General features: G+C 41.3%; 2 protein-coding genes across 8 annotated transcripts; both read right to left on the bottom strand.

The window, feature by feature from the left end:
• Positions 1–2037: 2037 nt before the first annotated feature.
• LOC133470485 (inositol monophosphatase 1-like) lies at positions 2038–5078 on the bottom strand. Its single transcript, XM_061758922.1, has 9 exons — positions 5028–5078; positions 4657–4740; positions 4372–4511; positions 4031–4135; positions 3803–3848; positions 3626–3734; positions 3455–3563; positions 2387–2538; positions 2038–2267 (listed from the first exon to the last, which is right to left on the bottom strand). Exons 2-9 carry the CDS (start codon positions 4717–4719, stop codon positions 2140–2142), a joined length of 852 nt encoding a protein of 283 aa, XP_061614906.1. The 5' UTR covers positions 4720–4740; positions 5028–5078; the 3' UTR covers positions 2038–2139.
• LOC133470486 (inositol monophosphatase 1-like) lies at positions 4656–19376 on the bottom strand. Of its 7 annotated transcripts, none has more exons than XR_009785993.1 (13): positions 19171–19376; positions 18969–19050; positions 18415–18548; positions 18213–18317; positions 18004–18049; positions 16310–16418; positions 16109–16217; positions 14969–15120; positions 13154–13307; positions 7020–7123; positions 6633–6711; positions 5028–5136; positions 4656–4740 (listed from the first exon to the last, which is right to left on the bottom strand). XR_009785993.1 is itself a non-coding variant. In XM_061758923.1 (9 exons), exons 2-9 carry the CDS (start codon positions 19029–19031, stop codon positions 13186–13188), a joined length of 840 nt encoding a protein of 279 aa, XP_061614907.1. In that variant the 5' UTR covers positions 19032–19050; positions 19171–19376; the 3' UTR covers positions 11941–13185. The 7 variants fall into 7 exon arrangements, 1 of the variants encoding a protein (XP_061614907.1); XR_009785992.1 differs by having other exon boundaries at positions 13150–13307; XR_009785994.1 differs by lacking the exon at positions 4656–4740 and having other exon boundaries at positions 5024–5136; positions 6646–6711; positions 13150–13307.
• Positions 19377–19518: the final 142 nt, after the last annotated feature.

The raw sequence follows: 19518 nt of genomic DNA on the forward strand, positions 1-19518 counted from the left end.
TTGCCTCAAATTATTTTCAATTGTTTTTTTCTTTGTTTTTTGTCTTTTTTAGGAAGGAACCAACCCCCCAAAAGCTTAATGGCGGTTTATCCCTGCTTATTCAATAATTTGGGGGGTTTTCCCAGGGGGGGGGGGAAATCAATGTAATGATTATAATGGCTGTCAATTATCCGCGGATTTTCGCTCCCCCCGCGAATAGCAAGGTCCACTGTGCATCATTTGCACATGATTCAAATGTGGTAAACTGACGTAATTCCCCCCTCCTTTCCTCGAAAAGATTCAAATATGTTAATTTAACATATTTGAATCATGAGCAACTGATGTACATGTTCAAAATAAGTCAATTCAAAAGGCCTTTTTTTTTTTTCTTTCTTTCTTTTTTTTCCAATGTGGGCTCACCAAATCAAAAAAGGTCTTCACCCTGGTTTTCAGTCAGCTAAGCGCAAAATGCCAAAAGGCAACGAAAAATACATTCGAGCAAACCACGAATGGATTAAGCACCGAATTCCTTGCATGAGGTCACAAGGACGACAGTGTTAATAATGAGGAGTTATGATGAGACTTAAATGACTCCGAGTCCTCATTGCTGGTGCATTACTGACCTCTAGCGGTCATAGTGAGCGCAGATGAGAGCTGACAGCATTCCGCTAGTTTTATAGATGTTTGCTAAAAATGCAAACAATCCTCAAAGCACTTTATGATTTAGTGGTGGTGGTCAAATTGATTTTTCAAGCACCGAATATACTCTACATTTGTTATATTGCTCTGATGATATAATATTACAGTATGTGAAGGACACAATAAATAATGTCATTCTAATCAGAGACAGTTTTGCAGAAATAAAGTTGAAATAAAGGGGAAAAAAACGAAAATTGAAATGCAGAGAACACATTTTGTGTGCATGCATGCATGTTCATGACAATAAAGGTGATTCTTCTTCTTCTCGCATAAAACTTACTTTTTTTCCAACTTTACTCGCATGTTTTACTTTTATTTTTTTTATTTTTTTTAGATTACAAACACAATTTTTTTTCACAAAACTTTGCTCCCAATTTTTCCTGTGAATATTACAACTTGATTCTTGCAACTATGTTTTCCTCTCGTAACGTTTGTTGTCCCAACTCAAGTTTCTTTCTCTATCACTAAAAAAAATAAACTCTCTTTAAATTATGCCATTTATTTCTTTGAATTTAAAAGAATTATTTTCCCAATTTTTCAATTCTAGCCTTGGAAAATTGCGATCATAAAATAATTAATAGTTTCTCGTAAAATTACTACTGAATAATTTGATCCAAATTTTGACGCCAAAATTCCAGCATAGGCAAAGAGCCTTCTCGCGTAGTACTTCTCAGAGTGGAGACGTTATGAGAATAAAGTCTATTATATTTTTTTTATTTTAGTTTGACTTACTTACATTTTCTTGCAATTTTAGATATTTTCTCCTCGAAATATGACAATTTCATAAAACGGCTAATATTTTGTTCTGAATATTACAACTTAATTCTTTGCGACTATGATTTTTTTTGTCCTCATGATAATGACTAATTAACCTTCTGATGCATGACGAATGAGATTCCCAGAAGTAGCTGTCCACTGTAGTGACCGCATGCATCAGAGGGTTACATTTATGTACAATTGCTGTATTTCATTGCTTGTCTGTGTGTTATTGTTTTTTTTTATGCTATTCATAGTTTGGTGTCCTTGTACTGCAAGTTTATTAGTCAACCTCCATGTATAAAAAAATAAAAAATAATAACACATTTGAAATTGCTCATTCCTGTTCAAAATGCTAAAATCAAAATTAAAGAACTTGGCTGATGATGCTGTAAGCGCTCTGAGTGTTTTAATATATTTATTAGGCACTGTGTTTTTTTTTTTTTTTTTAAGTTGTTGGATTTTGTGATGATGCTATTTAGTTTGGTGCTCTTCTACCGTTGTTGTGTTTTGGCCTTGGAGGAGTCCAAAACAAACAAAATGTGTCCAAAAAGATTGTTCCTCACAAAAAAAAAGAAGAAGAAGAAGCAGCAGCCACTGGTGGTCGTTTGTAGCGTAATTGTTTTATTGTGAGAAAATGTAGAAGACAGGGCAGAACGTCTTGTGTGTGTGTGTGTAAAAAAAACAAGGTGTGCGAGGATCCTCTCACTTCTTGTTGAGCTCGGCGTCGTCCCTCTCCACGGGGAATATTTCGATTTCCTTAATGATCCGTTTAGCGATAACCTCATTGTTTGCCGACACCATCCTCCGGGACATCAAGTCGAACGGCCCCCCTACATTTCCCCCAGCACAAAGCAGCTTTATTATGCCGTCTTTCAAAAAGAAATGCTTTCACCAGGAAAGCATCCGCACTCGCCCACCCCGCTTTGATCACATTTGAAAGCGTACGCACCGTCGACATCCCGCAGAATTCCGCCGGCTTCTGTCACGATCACCGCCCCCGCCGCGATGTCCCAGCAGTGGATGCCGATCTCAAAGAAGGCCTCCACCGCCCCGCACGCCACCAGGCACATGTTGGTGGCGGCGGTGCCCGAGCCGCGCAGCCTGCGGGAAACACGGTGACGGTTGGTGCAAATTGGCCGGCAGAAGGCATGCAGTTGAATGACAACAACAACAACAGAAATTCCCACTGAGAAAACCCCATAAATTGCAGTCTCTAACTAAAAGGATCCAAAAAAAAAAAGAAAAAGTGCACCAAAAAAGCAACAGGTGGCGCTATAATCACTACATGTGAGGCCATTTTGAGCCAATACACTCAAACTACACTCAAATTAGCAATGGTAATGAGAAGTGGAAAAATAAACATCAATCCAATAATAGAAAAAGTAAAAGCAAAAAAAAAAAAAAAAGTAGTCGAAAATGCTTTAATTTACAAATAAATACAAATGGAAGGCAAGTAAAAGTAGAAAATGAATTTGTTTAAAATTTCATTAAAACGGCACAGAATACACCTCACTTGCATCAAATTAGCCAAAAAGTACCCATATAAGAGATGGTAAATTCATGTCATTTTTTTCAATGAAAAATGTGGCTAAATTGAAAATTAAAACGCTCTAAAAACATGTAAATGTAAAAAAAAAAAAAAAAAAAAAAAAAACACTGAAAAGCTATTTAACTTAAAATGGCCACAAAAACTACTCATAAAAAATGACCATGTCATAAGCGAAAGCTTTTTTGGTCCAATCAGAAACCAGATGAAAGTCATTGCTGTATATGGCATGCATATGAACTGCTGAACTGAGCAAAAGGGGATTGAAATTGAAAACAAAACAACAATAAATACATACTTCAGCTAAATTGGCATCAAAAACTGTGAGATGAGTGACAGCAGACGGTAATTTTCCATTGCACAGACTTGCATTTCTTGTGCGCGCTTGCTTGTGTGCCATTTCTCGAAAATTCGAAAAACGTGTACTTATGGCACCTGGGCACGTGAGGGCGCTAGTGAGCGCGTACTCACCCGTGTACTGGGATGCGGAGGATCCGTTGCATGGTGGAGAAGATCTTGGTGACCTTTTCCAGGGTCCTGTCCGTCCCGTGCTCGGAGATGATGATGGACTTGTGGATGTCTGCCGAGAAAGTGCGACGGTCAACATTTGCGGGTAACCTCCTAGAAACTTGGGCGGATTACCTTCCACGTCCGACACCTGGATGGGCTCGTTGTTGCAGAAAGCGCCTTTCCCTCTCCTGGCTTTGTACATCTTGTCCTCCAAGCAGCTGTACACCACGCCGAACTCCAACTGCCAACATCGTTAGCATTTTTGCAACACAACCAGTGCAAGGAGAGTCGTTTTATCTGTGGACTTACCTCCTTTTTAACCGCAAAAGCGATAGACACGGCCACGAATGGGAACCTGTGAACATGACCCGGAAATGTTGGCAATTCTAGCTACAGATATTGAAGGCTGTGCTTTAATTGACAGTTTCGGAAAATTTTTAGGAACTCTATGGTAATATAATGAAGATCCTAAGGTCAGCATCCAGTCGAAATGATCCCACTACTTTTTGGCCTGAAAGTACAATGATGATGTCTTACCCGTGGACAAAGTTGGTGGTCCCGTCCACAGGGTCGATGATCCACGTGGGCTTGTCAGTCAAGATGCACGGTTTGCCGGTCGCCACCGACTCCTCGCCGATGAAGCTGCGACGCAAACGGGCAATTCAGACCTAGCGCAGCCGTAACACAGCCGTAGCGAAGTCATAACGGTCGGAGCACAGTCGTAACACGGTCATAGCAGAGTCGTAACAGTTGTAGCGGCATCACAACGGTCGTAGCAAAGACGGAACAGTTGTAGCACTGCCGGAGCCCAGTCTCAACACAGCGTAGCCGTCGTAGCGCAGATGTAGCACGATTATCAGTCAATCAGGCCACGTCACCTGTAAGTGTCAGCTCCAAACTCATCTTTGAGGGACTTGATGATGATCTTCTCCACCCGCTCGTCCGTCTTGGTGACGAGGTCCACGGTCGAGCTTTTTGTCATCACCTTGATTTCGCTCTCGCCGGCTTTCCTAATTTCCTGCCCTCGCGCACAAAAAGAGAACACCGACTTGGGCAACTCCATGCGATGACATCATCACAGCAACTATTTCACGACTGTAACTAACAGTCACACCCCCTCCCCCTTCCACACCCATTTTTTCGCAGGTGACTCCCAAACCTACCTCGCCGGCCTTCCTCGCCACTTGGACGGCAAAAGTGTACGCCCTCTGCCAGGGGTCCTCCATAGCCTGCTGCGTTTTCTTTACCTGCGCACACACAAAGCAACCTTGTTTACCTTGTGTCCAAAAGCAACTGCACGCCGCAGAAAAAGTTCAAATAATTTTGCCAAGCTTATAAAAAGCTGCCGCCAAGCTGAGAACATGGCACAAAAGAATGACTTAGGTCACTAAGATCTTGGTGCAGACTGCCTTCCTTTTTGGAGCACAACAACAAAAAACAAAAACAAGCAAACGGGATAACATCTGCAATAAGTGTTTTATGTTAAGTGTGTAACTGGCTCTGATGCGATACAATACATGATCAAGCACCTTACCTTGAGAAGTGATGGCACAGCGGGAAGAGACACAGCTGACTTGTGGTGCTGCGTTTTATGCAAAAGCAATGTTGAAATGTCTAACAGGAGGGTGGGTTGTTCTGTAGAGCTGTGAAAGAAGGAAAAGTACTAGCACCGCCTCACTCAGTCACTAGTGTAAAAAAAAAAAAAAAACCCTCACACCCTTCAGGACAACATGCAAGAACACGATGCCACTTCGCTGTCGCAATAGAGAAGAATGTTAGAATAGAACTGGTCATGTGAGGGCAGGAGAAGAGTGGTTGAGGTGGGCCGGCATCAGGGATCACGTCTGAGCCCCCTCCTCTTTGCAATAGTGATGGATAGGCTGACAGATGTGGTAGGACTGCAATACACATGGACCTCAGATGACATTGTGATCGGCAGTGAAAAAAGCGAGCAGGTGAAGGAGCAGTGAGAAAGGTGGAAGCATGCGCTGGAAAGGAGAGGAATGACGGAATATGTGCGTAAATGAAAAGGGGAGGTCAACTCAAAATTTCAAGGCAACAAACTTTCACAATTTTAAAGTGGGCAATTCAACTAAATAGTTTAGATTTTGCGTTTGTGAAAGTTTGCTTTCCCACATTTCACAAGAGTTTATAGAACTTTGTCCCTTGTACTGAACCTCAACTTTAAAATAAGCAAAAACAACCTGGGAAATAGTTTTGGAGCAAACAACTTGCTTGCTTTGTTGTGCTAACTAACATTGTTGCCATAATGCCAATAGCGTATATTTTAAAGTTTTTCCAACTTAGATTAGTTTTAAGCCCAAAAATAAGTTGTTGTTTTTTAACAGTATAGCAACAAGTCTGAAGCGCACTTATATAGCCCAGATTTTCCTTTAGTTTCTTTTTCCATTATTTGTATCGAAACTAAGTTATTAAAGAATTGGATGTACGTCTACAAACGGATGGACGTTCATGCAGTGAGGTCTGGTGCTCATTTGAAAACCAGACCAGAATTATTTGGTGCACCCCTAGCTAAAACCTTTATTAATTGTGAGGCAATTTGAGCCAATCAGAAGCACACACATACACACATATAATACAGACAAGTGCAGGCCGTGCACATGTTGGCGGCGGAGGTGCAAGAGCCGTGCAGCCTGCGGGCACAGGGTGACGATTGGTGCAAATTGGCCAGCAGAAGACATGCAGGAGAATGATAACAATAAATTTACACCGCTAAAGGGATAAAGAACACGAAAACCTGACAAAGTGCACAGAAAAGCAACAGGTGGCGCTATTATCAGTAAATGTGAGGCCATCTTCAGCCAATCAGGAAGCAGAAGAGAGTGATCCAAAGAAAAAGCACCCATATTAGCAAAGTTGAATTGTCAAAAGCACATAAAACACAGAAAAATGAAAAAGACAAATGTAAATAGGGAACTTTTAATTTAATTTACAAATTTAAAAATGTAATTACATTTTAATAGGAATAAAAATATATACAATAATATCAAAAATTAAAGCAAAAAAAAAAAAAGCACCAAGTTAGTTAAAAACAAATGGAAAATGACAGTCACGCCCCTGTCCCAAACCCCGCCCCCCGCCACGCCCATACACAGAGTGACTCCCAAAGCGACCTCACCCGCTCTCCTCACCACTTCCACGGCAAAATGGGACGTCCTGTGTCACGGGTCCCCCGTCACCTGCTGCGTGGGCTTTACCTGCACGCGCATAAAGAGCAGCCCTGTTCAGGTGTGCAAAAGCAATTACGCGCCACACAACAACAACAACGTGGCCGGCGGCCATGACCTTTTACTGTGCTTTTGTCGAGCTTATAAAAAGCTGCCACCAAGCTAAAGAATGTGTCACAAAAGATTGAAGGATGTAACTAACACCATGGGGGAAAATCCCTCCCCTTTGGAGCACCCAAAGCAAATAAAAGACAGGATAACATCTGCAAAAAGCGTTTCACGTTAAGTTTGTGCAACTGGCTGGCCGATGCGATACAATGCATGATCAAGCGCCTTACCTTGAGAAGTGATGGCATTGTGGGAAGAGACACAGATGGCTTGCGGTGCGGCGTCTTATGCAAATCCAATGTTAAAATGCCTAATAGTAGGTTGCTCGGCAGACCTGTCAAAGTTGGAAAAGTACTAGCACCGCCTCACTCACTCGTTAAAAAAACAAAACATGCAAGAACACAATTCCTCATTTAATAGCTAGTGGAAATTTTTCCACTGAATCATCAGGTCAACTGAGCTAATTTTGGCACGTTTGGGACGCAATCTGCACGTCTATTAAAATCAAATAAAAAGCAGCCGAATTTAGAGGAAAAAGAAACCTGGTGGCTTCCTTCAAAGTGGGATTTTCATTGCAATTACAGCTGACAGTTGTGATTAAAGAATGTTTCAGGCTGCACGTGGCAGGACACTCAAATTTGAAATTTTTTTTTTTTTTTCAGAGTTGCAGCGACTCTACTTAACTATATTTATCATTTCACGTATTTTAGCATGTCATGCTTAGGCTAGATTAGCATGCACAATTTTTGTCACGTTAGCTTAGCTAACGCACGTTAGGCTAATTTAGTGAACATTTTTTTTAGTTCCACCTTATCATATTAACTGTTAGCCAGGTTTAGCATGTTTCACTACGCTATAGTAAACGACCTGAAATAAAAAAAGCCCCTTTGTCATTTAAACTTCGTTTTTGTTCGTTGAGCCGAGTTCGGGATGGTTGCTAGGTGTGCCAGGGTCAGTCGTAAACTGTAAATTGTTGGCGATTGTCCGGTTGCGTCTGGTTCAGTCGCCTCGCTCAGTGTCAGCGGAACTTTCTTGGAATCCTTCTCGATTGCTCGAATGAGCCACTGGGAAGAATTTCTGGAAAGTTTCGCTGCGTTAATAGGACGGGCAAAACAAATACATCAGTCTTGCTGTCCCGCTATGAATAATTGATGGGCAATGATGGATGATTTGGACGCTGGCCCCCCGGGATTCACAGCTGTAATTGAGGCTGAGACGTCGGGCAAGGTCGGCTCTTGAGAGATGAGCGGCCATCGTCCCGTTTTTCTCCCCCGTTGATTGAGGCACAAACGAAATATATTATTTAATGGCAGGAGGCAGCTAGCGTGTTAGCATCCGCGCAGGGCTGAGCTAACATGCTCCAGTTCGAGAATGTAGTTTACTTTCATGTAACTGTCTAATGGAGCGTCCTAAAGGGGGTTAAATGGGGATAAACTTAAGAATTTGACCATTTACCAGGTTTAGCTGACAAGGTCAATAATTGGGTAGCTTAGCATTTTAAGCAAGGTCTAGCTAACAGACACGTCTCTCGAATGTTCAACAACTTTCTCGTGACTGGCTAATTAAGTGTGTATAATCTCATAATGACACTGGAGCTGAACAGAGCTAATCTCGGCTAAATGTTGGCATTATTTCACATGCACAGTCAAAGTGTAAAAGTTTAGCTTGTTTAGTGTTACGGAGTTTGGCAAAGATTTTCATTATGACAGCTTCACACACTTAGTAAATTGTTAAGGATGTTGTTAAATATTTTTTGGGTACAATAACTTTATGAACCATGTAAAGTTACAGATATTTAGTGGGAAAAAAATAATTTGTTATGACAGCTTAGCGAGCTATGTTAATTGTTATGAATGTTTAGTGAACATTTTTTACTACAATATCTTAACACTATGCTATGACTGTTTGGCTACTTTCGCATGTTTAGGGGAAGTGCTGTTACAATAACTTAATGAACTATGTTAAATGGCTAGTTTTACATACTCAAAGGGAAACCCATGTTTAATGTGTGGATCTCTCTAATGGAAAACACCGACAAAGTCAAGCAATTTGAAATTTAACCAACAAAAGTCCAGTCGTAGCCCCCTTCACACTGCCAAATTTTTTTTGTGTCACTGTTCTGTGTGAAAGGTACCAACACAGAATGAAAAGTTGAAGTCGACGGGTAAAATTTCGCTGATTCGGAGGTAGTACCAGAGGCGTAATAGCGCCAGGAGAGCAGTGATAAAAACTGTCACATCCTCAACTGCCCTGTTGTGTTGAAAGCAATTGTCATACATGTACAGTAGCTCACAAAAGTGAGTTCACCCCCTCTCATTTGTGTTTTTTTGCTACTTCTATAATAAGGTTGAGTAAATTGAAGTTTTGTCATGAAAGCTTGCGTGAAAATGTTTACTGTTACGTTAAACATTAGTGTAGCTTACCATGTTTAGCCAACTAGGATAGCTTAGCATTTTTAGCAAACTATGCTAACTATTAGGGTAGTTTGCAAACTGTATTAAATGTTAGCGTAGTTTACCATGTTTGCTAACAACTGTTAAATGTTCAAAAGCCAAAGCATTTTAAACTATAATAGGATAGTTGAGCAAACTGTTAACTGTTAGGCTTTTGCAATGAGCAAAGTTTGGCACAATAACGTGGAAACTACGTTAAACATTAGCATATTCACTGTTGTTTAGCACCTTAATTTGAAGGTGAATGGCAACAGGCCTTGTGAGAGCAAGCTGTTAAAAAAAGGTTCCTGTGATTTAACTGCATCCGGGACGGCACTCAACATGTTGGCATTTCAGCTGGAAGCACAACAATGGCGCACACTTCCTGACCAGGGCACACAGGAACACCCAATAAAAAAAAATATTTTGACTTCAAAATCACATGTGCTTGTCTGTAATCAAATTTAGGATGGTGCTGAAGTTTGTTTGATGGCTAAGCTAGTTTATCATTTAGCGTGTTTAGAGGGCATTTTTTTTGTAGCGACAGCGTAGCAAATTAACTGTGAGGCTAATTTACATGTTTACTGAGCCTTTTGGTTATGATAGATTAGCGAATTAATTGTTGACTTTTTTTTTACATTTACTATGTATAATAAGCATTTTATGTCACATTAGCTTATCTAATTAATTATTAGGCTAAGTTTAGCTTGTTCATTGAGCATTTTTTGTTATGATAGCTTAGCAAACTATGTTAACCATTACAAGAGTTCAGCATGTTTAATGAGCATGTTTTGTTACGACATGTTGGTGTACTACAGCAACTGTTCGGATAGATGAGAAAGCATTTTTTGTTATATTCTAGCAAATTATGTTAACACTCAGGATCAGCATGTTTTATGAGCATTTTTTTGTGTATTAACTGTGAGGCTAGCAGAGCATGTTTAGTGAACAAGTTTTGTTTGGATAGCTTATTCAATTAAACTAACCGTGAGGCTAGTTTAGCATATTTAGTGACCATTTTTGTTCAGATATCGCAGCAAATTAACTGTTAGGCTAGTTCGGCATGTTTAGTGAGCATTTTTCCACAGGCTATATCGAGCTATGGTAGCTGTTGGGGTAGTTTGGGATACTAAGTGAGCATTTCTGTCCTGATAACTTGGCAAACTACATTAGCTTTTAGGCTAGCTTAGCATGTTCAGTCAACAGGTTTTGTTATGATACCTACAAAAACTATGTTCTTCGTTAGCATAGTTTACCATTGCTTATTCAACATAGCAAAGGATGTTTAGCCACTACAATACATCATGTTGCAATATAGCATGTAGCACATAGCCGGTGCTGATGTTGTCTTTGTTTGAGGGCTAAGCTAACAGGTTAGGCGCCTATAGTGAAGGGTTTCCAGGAGGGGAAAAGTACCACTGCCTCGCGGCAAGTCTTTCCAAGCGAAATATGCAATGACACGAAGGCACACGGGCTGGCTGCGGCGGTGTCAATCGCTCACGAGGAAGCTTTGAGAACGAGCGGACACGCCCCACTGATAGCTGCCAAATACAAGTTTCATGTTCCCACAGTTATGTAAGGAAATACATAGTTAGCATTCATGCTACAATTAAACGGCTCCTGTTGACCACATTCGTCAATGTGGGATTCGATGACATTGGTTGCACCTTGATAAAAACCTTTATCTTCAGAATGCTAAACATTAACGACCCATATATCCAGCTAGTAAATAGTCACTAATTAGTAATTGGTAGGTCATTAGTAAATTTTTGATAATTAAAATCAGGAATAAGTGGTGCAGTCACGACACCACAAAACAAAGGAGGTGCTAGTTTTCTGCCTAAAACAGGCAGCACAAGAAACTGCAATTTTAAGGGAGAAAAAAAACCTGTAACATAACAAAAACCTGTTTTGTAGGGGCTGTTATTTATTAATGGTGTTTCTGTTGATTTTAATGGGGAAAATTTAGTAAACTGAGTTACAAGCTTGGTCACAGAACAAATTAAACTCGTAAGTCAAGGAACAACTATATGTTACTCCAAAGTAGGGCTACAACTAACGATTATTTTAATAACCGATTAATCTGTCGACTATTTTTTTCAATGAATCGGCTAAAAAAAATAATAATAAAAATAAATCAATTCTTAATTTCCATCCCTTTATACAAGGAAATGCACAAACATAAAGTGATGATTCAGTTACTGGTTTGGACTGTTTACATGTTCAAAAATCGTCAAAAATGTTGATCATTGTTATCCAAAGTAACAGCAGCTGTTTGCAAATGTCTTTGCAAATTTTGATTAAACACAAAGACAATCAGCCTGATTTCAAGAAGGACTGCAAAAATCTGAGAATATTTACTCGTGAGAGGCTGACCAGTTAAACAAGGTCTACCATAGAAACGATTAATCGATTACCAAAATAGATTATTTTGATAATCAGTTGTTCGTTGTCAACATGCTAGCTTTGGTGTGTCGCTTTCATTCGTTCGTTGGTATTTCAAACCAGCGTGACGACGTTTGATAATAAAGCGGATTTGAATGCGAGGAGGACAAAGAGTGCAGAGCTTCAGGCTTCTTTTTAAAATTCCTTTGTGTCCCGTGTTTTTTGTTTTTTTTTGTCTCCTCCCCGCCCTGCTGCATCTAGTTACAAACAGGGATCGGTCTCTTGATTGCCATACGAGACACGTACCAACAAGCAGCGGACGACATAGACGAGGGGGTGGAGGGAGGCGTTTATTTAGAACTCGGATACAGTACACAATGAAAAAAGTTATTTATGTGGCCTTGGACAAATTACAGTACCAGACAAGATGATGCCACAATTTCAGAAAATGCGGTACCGTGACTAACCGTTCATCGCGGGACCTGTGATAAAACTCTGCAATATAAAGAGACCATGTAAAATAATAATAATAATTTAAGCCTTTAAATACCCCACCCACATGCTTTAATCATAATAATAATAATAATGGAATCAAAACAAAAAACATTTATTTTATAGGTTAAGCCTTAAAGTTTAGTTGATATCTAATCTGTTTATATGTTCACATAAAAGCAAACAGTCAGTCAATCAATCAAACAAACCATCCATCAATCAATCAACTACCGCTCCTAAAACTAATTTTAACATTTCAACAGCAAAAATGGGATTATTGTACTCAAGTATCTTGGACAGGGGCTGGCAAACTTTTTTATATATATATATGGATGGGTAATAACAATAATAATAATAATGTAAAACATTCATTTCAATAATTATTTGTCATTACTATTGATAATTTTCTTAAATGTGTAAAATTGTTTGTTTCATTTTATTATTCACAATAAAATCAAAATAATTCACCAAATTTAGGTGGGGAAAAAAAAGATGAATGAATGCCTCAATTATTTCACTGACTAATAATGCAAATGCTCGGTGGGCCAGATTAAAGAACTGAGCTGGGCCATATTTGCCCACCCCTGATCTAGTTTATTTCAGACTTCCACTGAGTCAGTCTGAATGAATGAATGAATGAATGAATGAACTTCGCAGGTATCTGCAGTTGCATGAGGCAGTATGACTCACCCAAAAACAGAATGATTTCAACAAAAGGGGATATTAGGTATGTTGCAATTTGTCTTCCTTGTTGTATTTTGACAGAAGAATGTTGGAGCTCTTTTATTATTAGGACATTTGGGAGCTGTTTAAAATTATGAAATAAATTGCAAAATAGGTTTGGCCTAGACCTTTAGTCAATTCTTCGTCTTTGGGATCGACAAAAACGGATATTGTCAACATTTTAAACTTTTCCCAGCCTCCCCTCGGTGTCCCGATTTATTTGTCCATATTTCCACACAAGCGAGATTCCTCGATTGTATCGAGCGTTCCCGCCTATAAAACATGAGTAAAAACATCCCAAATTCAAACGATTTACTGCTGGTCTAACCTACTCCTCAGGGTGTACGCGCCACATTTCACATGTTTACGAGCCATCTGCGTCGTCCCTGCCGACGTTGAACTCCGTTATGTGCCTGGTGAGGCGCTCGGCCACCGCTCTGCTGCTGGCCGCGATCAGCCGGCGGGACATCAAATCGAACGGCCCACCTGCACGAGAGAGAGAGAGGTTGTAAAGCGGCGCGTCAGCGTTTTGCGAGGAGCGGGGTGCTCAGTCTGGCTGACGCGTCACATGTCTCACGCTTCCGTCTCCTCGGATCTTTGGCCTTCGTCGTGTCGAGTGTCGCACGCCGAGGCGTCGCAACGTTTGACCTCACATTTGAATAAGATGTGCGCAATTACGATTGGTGACGGCACACGCGATTGACAGCGTCCTTGGCAGGCAACAGTATGGACGCATTGAAGGTGGTTCCTCAATATAACCAAGTAAAATAATAAATAAAGGAATCATTACTGCCCTATAAAGGTAAATATAGCTCATTAGAACCTGCAGGCGTACCTAATGTTATGGCTTGGAGGTGTAAATGCCATTGCAAAGTTTTCCCTTCACACGTGTCAGTATAAAATAAAACATTGCATAATTTGTTTACAAACTTTTCATTTGGAAAGGCCCCAATGGAAAGCTTCACTTTATAAGGACCGTAATGAAAGGGGTGGGGCAAATAATCCAATAATAAAGTATTGTTTTTAAAGGGGGGGGGGGGGGGACATTTAATTTGGAAAGCCCCCATTGGAACATTTCAGATTATAAAGGACGTACTGGAAAGGGGAAAAAAAATAATAATAATCCTACAGGAAGTATTGTTTTTAAGGGAAAAAAACCCAAAACATTTTATTTGGAGAACCCCCACTGGATAATTAAAGATTATAAAGGCCATACTGAGAGGGGGAAAAAAACAATCCTACAAGAATAAAGTCTTGTTTTTAAGGGGGAAAATACATTTGTGTGGTCTTTTTATTCTTATTTATTTAGTTATTTTTAAAAACTCATTTATTTAATTCATATTTTTCTAGAGAAAAACATTGAATTTTTTTTCTTAAGTTATATTTCAAAAGCAATAGTAATATATCCATAAAAATATCTTATTTTGGAGGGAAAACATCTTTTGTTTAATCTTATTTAGGTAAAAAAAAGTTGTTGTTTTTTAAGTCATATTTTCAAAGAAATCTGACAATATGTATGTACAGTATAATAAAAACTTTTTTCTCAACAACAAAAATTATAACATTATTTTCCTTGAAAAAAAGTAGTTTTTAAAAATCATATTAGTTCATGTTTTCCAAGACACAAAAGGTAGTTTAAAAACTTTTTTCCTCAGGTATTATTTTCCTAGAATTTTTTTTTTTTTTAAATCCCTCCCAAAAAAGATAATACTTTTTAATGACTTGATTCTAGTAGTATCATTTTTGTTATCTTTTCAGTTTAAACGCCTCATTTATATTTGAAATAATTCTCATTTACATATTGAGAATTTGCAGATCATGTGTCAGTCGCTTAAATATCATGAGCCAACAATGATAGGAATGACCATTTCTAATCATTTACAACAAACACCATTAGGAACTTACACATCTTGACAGTAAAATGGCGCCGACTTCTTGGATGTAGTTTGAAAATGTTAGTAGTCGCGCAACAACACAGGATGTCAAGTTTACCAAGCTGGATTACTCAAATCTTTCAACACCTTCCAACTTCCTGTTTTGAGAACTTCACTTTGGAGACTCTTGTTCCAATTTGTGTTTTTACATCATGTGACGACAGGATGGACGCTTGATCCATTTGAGACACCGTTCGTGAAATTGTGCCTCACCTGACACGTCGGTGACGACTCCCCCGGCTTCCGTGACCACCGCCGCGCCGCCGGCCATGTCCCAGCAGTGGATGCCCGCGTGGTAGTACGCGTCTGCCGCGCCGCTCGCCACCAGGCACATGTTGACGGCGGCGCTTCCCGGCGAGCGGATGCTGCGGGTGGACGAGTTATGCTTTGAAGTTGTGAGGTTGGCACACGTTTTCAACGGCACCTGGCAGACCTCCGCCAGGGCCGGCCGGACAAACGTAATGTGGATCAGCACTAGATTGTAACATAAGACACCGCACCAACTGCTTCTTCCATCTTATCATTAAAATTAATGTTTAATTTATGAATGCAGCGTTTTGTTTTCACAGTCGAAATTTTGAGTTGCGCGCCTTCAGTGTAGTACCACATTGTGCCACGACATGCGAGGCGGCACTAAAGTCGACCGGGAGAGATTTTCATTCATTTTCGCTGATTCCATAAAGCAGAGAGAATATATGCCCGTGAGTATTGTTGTACGCATTTGGATCTGTTGCTGCTCCGTGTGTGTTAAAGTGGCAGTTGTTTGAAGGTTTATAATTCTCGTAACATCTATGCTAATTTCCTTCAGCCAGTCTATGGCTTTTTGCCTTACGTGTCAGCATTAAGCTATCAGGCTTTTGTTAGATAAAATAATATGGTTGGGTTGAACAGTTTGGTGTTTGAATATCCATCCATTTTTAATACTGATAATGTTCATTTCTCTTCTTATTGTTTGTCAGTTTCACAATAACTTCAACTGCGATAAGCAACTTGAAGCACGCACGCTGTGCCTCTTACTTGGGGAATTGTGTGAGAACAGACGGCAAGTAAATATTTAAAAATGTGTTTTAATAACTTTAAACGTGTTTTAATAAGATTACATGTGTTTAGAGTGCAGGGAGGTTTCACACTTTTTTTGTTTTTTTTTAAAGTCCCCCCAATCGATGGAGGTTCACTGTATCTGATGAATTACTAGCAAATCCGGATCTGCTTCAACATTTCATGCATTCTTCCTTTGCCCATGCCTCAGCCCCCTCTGAAGTTAAATGCTAACCAGTTGAGTGGGCTTTTTTTTTGTTTTTTTTTGCACATTCCTGATTACTGGAACAAATGCTCCTTGGTAGATGTAATTACCCGTGCACGGGGATGGTCAGGACGCTCCTGAGGTTTGCCATCATGGCGTCGAACCGGTGCGGGTCCTTTTTGAAGCAAACCTCGGTCAGCACCAGGCATTGGCTGAGATCTGCCACGAGGCAACATAAGAGGTGTTGCTTGGGTTGTTTGCCGGGGTGAGGGCGCCCCCTGCTGATCAGAAGCGGAAACGCCAACCCTCACCTTCCTGCCCGGAGACCTTGATGGGAACGCCGTTGCAGAAGGCGCCCTTGCCTTTGCGCGCCGTGTACATTTTGTCCTCGATGCAACTGTACACCACGCCGAATTCTATCTGAAGAAGAGAACATCAGAGGCGAGCTAGAGAAAAAACATTCATGAGGGCAATTACGGTGCACATCTTCTTCTTTGGGCTTGTTCCTTTAGGGGTCGCCACAGCGCGTCATCCTTTTCCAATTAAGCCTATTTCCTGCATCCTCCTCTCGAACACCAACTGCCCTCATGTCTTCCCTCACGACATCCATCAACCTTCTCTTTGGTCTTCCTCAAGCTCTCTTGCCTGGCAGCTCCATCCTCATCATCCTTCTACCAATATACTCACTATTTCTCCTCGGGACGTGTCCAAACCATCGAAGTCTGCTCTCTCTAACTTTGTCTCCAAAACATTGAACCTTGGCTGTCCCTCTGATGAGCTCATTTCTAATTCGATCCAATCTGGTCACTCCGAGAGCGAACCTCAACATCTTCATTTCCGCCACCTCCAACTCTGCTTCCTGTTGTCTCTTCAGTGCCACTGTCTCTAATCCGTACATAATGGCTGGCCTCCCCACTGTTTTGTAAACCTTGCCCTTCATCCTAGCAGAGACTCCTCTGTAACATAACGCACCTGACATCTTCCTCCACCCGTTCCAACCTGCTCGGACCCATTTCTTCACTTCCTGACCACACTCACCATTGCTCTGGACGGTTGACCCCAAGTATCTAAAGTCCTCCACCCTTGCTATCTCTTCTCCCTGTAGCCTCACTCTTCCCCCACCATCCCTCGCATTCATGCACATATATTCTGTCTTACTTCAGCTAATCTTCATTACTCTGCTTTACAGTGCACGCCTCCATCTTTCTAACTGTTCCTCCACCTGCTCCCTGCTTTCACTGCAGATCACAATGTCATCTGCAAACATCATGGTCCACGGGGATTCCAGTCTAACCTCATCTGTCAGCCTATCCATCACCACTGCAAACAGGAAGGGGCTCAGGGTTGATCCCTGATGCAGTCCCACCTCCACCTTAAATTCGTCTGTCACACCTACAGCACACCTCACCACTGTTCTGCTGCCCACATACATGTCCTGTATTATTCTAACATACTTCTCTGCCACTCCAGACTTCCGCATGCAGTACCACAGTTCCTCTCTGGGTACTCTGTCATAGGCTTTCTCTAGATCTACAAAGACACAATGTAGCTCCTTCTGACCTTCTCTGTACTTTTCCATCAACATCCTCAAGGCAAATAATGCATCTGTGGTACTCTTTCTAGGCATGAAACCATACTGTTGCTCGCAAATACTCACTTCTGTCCTGAGTCTAGCCTCCACTACTCTTTCCCATAACTTCATTGTGTGGCTCATCAACTTTATTCCTCTATAGTTCCCACAGCTCTGCACATGACCCTTGTTCTTAAAAAGGGGCACCAGCACACTTTTCCTCCATTCCTCAGGCATCTTCTCACACGCTAGAATTCTATAGAACAAGCTGGTCAAAACCTCCACAGCCACCTCTACTAGATGCTTCCATACCTCCACAGGAATAGCATCAGGACCAACTGCCTTTCCATTTTTCATTTTCAGTGCACATCATTTTAGCAATTAAGGAATTACAGTGTCACCGATATGACTCGCAACCAGTGCAGGGTACTGTACCTGTTTCTTCACTGTGAAGCCGATGGATACACACACAAAGGGGAAGCTAAAACACACGCGCACAAAACAGGAAAATTAATCATTATAAAGCCAGTTAAATGAACTCCCTTCGGCGTTAAACTCAAGAGGATTCCATTCAGAGGTCATCGACTAATTAGCCTCACGTCGAGCGGACGCCCAATTAAAAAGCCAAAAATAGACAAAACAACCCGTGGACGAAGTTGGTGGTGCCGTCGATCGGGTCGATGATCCAAGTGGGGTCGTCGGTCAGGACGCTCGGGGCGCCCGCCGCCACCGACTCCTCGCCGATGAAGCTTTAAGAGGGACGACAAAACGGATCCAGAACTTTGGTTGACCGTACACGGTCACAACACGCCTTCCACCTGATGCGGAGATGTAGAGGTAGCGTACCTGTGTGTGGGGAACTTTGCCTTGATGGAGGATATGATGAGCCGCTCCACTCGCTGGTCCGTCTCGGTCACCAGGTCCACTTGCGAGCTTTTGTGCATAACGGCAATGTCGCTCTTGAGGGCCTCGCGAATCACCTGGCGGGCGGGCGGGACCACCGCGACAAGGAGCGCGGTAAAGACCACATAAAACAAGCCTTAACTGAACCACAGAACAGAGACTGTGTAGCGGACTTCCTGTTCAGTTTTGAGCACAGGTCTGTAAGAGTTTTTCGTGCGTTGTGTGATGAAGACATGGCCGCCCAATTTCATGTTGATCAGGGGCCACTTGTTTTCTAACTTGTCAGAGGGTGCTCCTGTGTGTTGTTTGGTTTTTTTCTTGTTGTTTTTTTGGGGGGGGGGGGGCATATATTTTTTGCGCCGTTGAATCCCCCAAAAGAAAACACTCTTCAGAATAACACAAATGTACATTTCCAAGCCAAAACAAAGTGATTTAATTTGATATATATATATATATATATATATATATTTATTATTATTTTTTTTTAAACAATGTACCTTGCCGGCCTGTGTGGCCACCTCCACGCAGTGCTCCAGGCACTCCTGCCACGGATCACTCATCACTGTCACTCAAATTCTCCTGACAGACAAGAACAAAAAACCGCCAAGATTGTGTAAGCGCCAGCTGCGATGAGATCAATGTAGTGTGCAGAGGAGGGGGGCGAGACAAGCATCCGATATCCGAAAAGAGCAGACAAACCTGTCTGGTTCGAATTTCTGCCAGGGGGGGGTCTTCAATTCTGCACCACGGAACGTCAACACAATGAAAGTTGGGAGTGTTTGATGGACCGTCTTTAATTAATCTGACGACAATTCAGCTCTTCCCTTTTTTTCTCCAGTCAAAGTATTTAAAAAGTCATTTGGCAACAACACTTCCGACAGCTTCCGCTGTTGTCCGTGTGCGTGTTCCGATTGGTCAGCTTGCATCACATGATGTTCATTTGATTTCTCTATTGGCTGGAATTTAATCTACGTTTTTGAGGGTTCCTAAAATCGGCATTAATCGTCATGATAAAACAGACGCTTAAAGATTTTAAAAATAGCAGCA

This window comes from Phyllopteryx taeniolatus, chromosome 20 (assembly GCF_024500385.1).
Source record: "Phyllopteryx taeniolatus isolate TA_2022b chromosome 20, UOR_Ptae_1.2, whole genome shotgun sequence".
NCBI classification, from domain to species: Eukaryota; Metazoa; Chordata; class Actinopteri; order Syngnathiformes; family Syngnathidae; genus Phyllopteryx; species Phyllopteryx taeniolatus.

Excerpts from the sequence above, each read along its gene's own strand:
- LOC133470485 (XM_061758922.1), bottom strand. The coding sequence starts at position 4,719 with ATGGAGGACCCCTGGCAGAGGGCGTACACTTTTGCCGTCCAAGTGGCG. Across the intron at positions 3,564-3,625 it reads CCAGGTGTCGGACGTGGAAG|ACATCCACAAGTCCATCATC; the intron begins GTAATCCGCCCA and ends CTTTCTCGGCAG. Across the intron at positions 2,539-3,454 it reads CTCCGCATCCCAGTACACGG|GCTGCGCGGCTCGGGCACCG; the intron begins GTGAGTACGCGC and ends TGTTTCCCGCAG.
- LOC133470486 (XM_061758923.1), bottom strand. The coding sequence starts at position 19,031 with ATGAGTGATCCGTGGCAGGAGTGCCTGGAGCACTGCGTGGAGGTGGCC. Across the intron at positions 16,218-16,309 it reads CAAGGTCTCCGGGCAGGAAG|ATCTCAGCCAATGCCTGGTG; the intron begins GTGAGGGTTGGC and ends GCCTCGTGGCAG. Across the intron at positions 13,308-14,968 it reads AGTCGTCACCGACGTGTCAG|GTGGGCCGTTCGATTTGATG; the intron begins GTGAGGCACAAT and ends TCTCTCGTGCAG.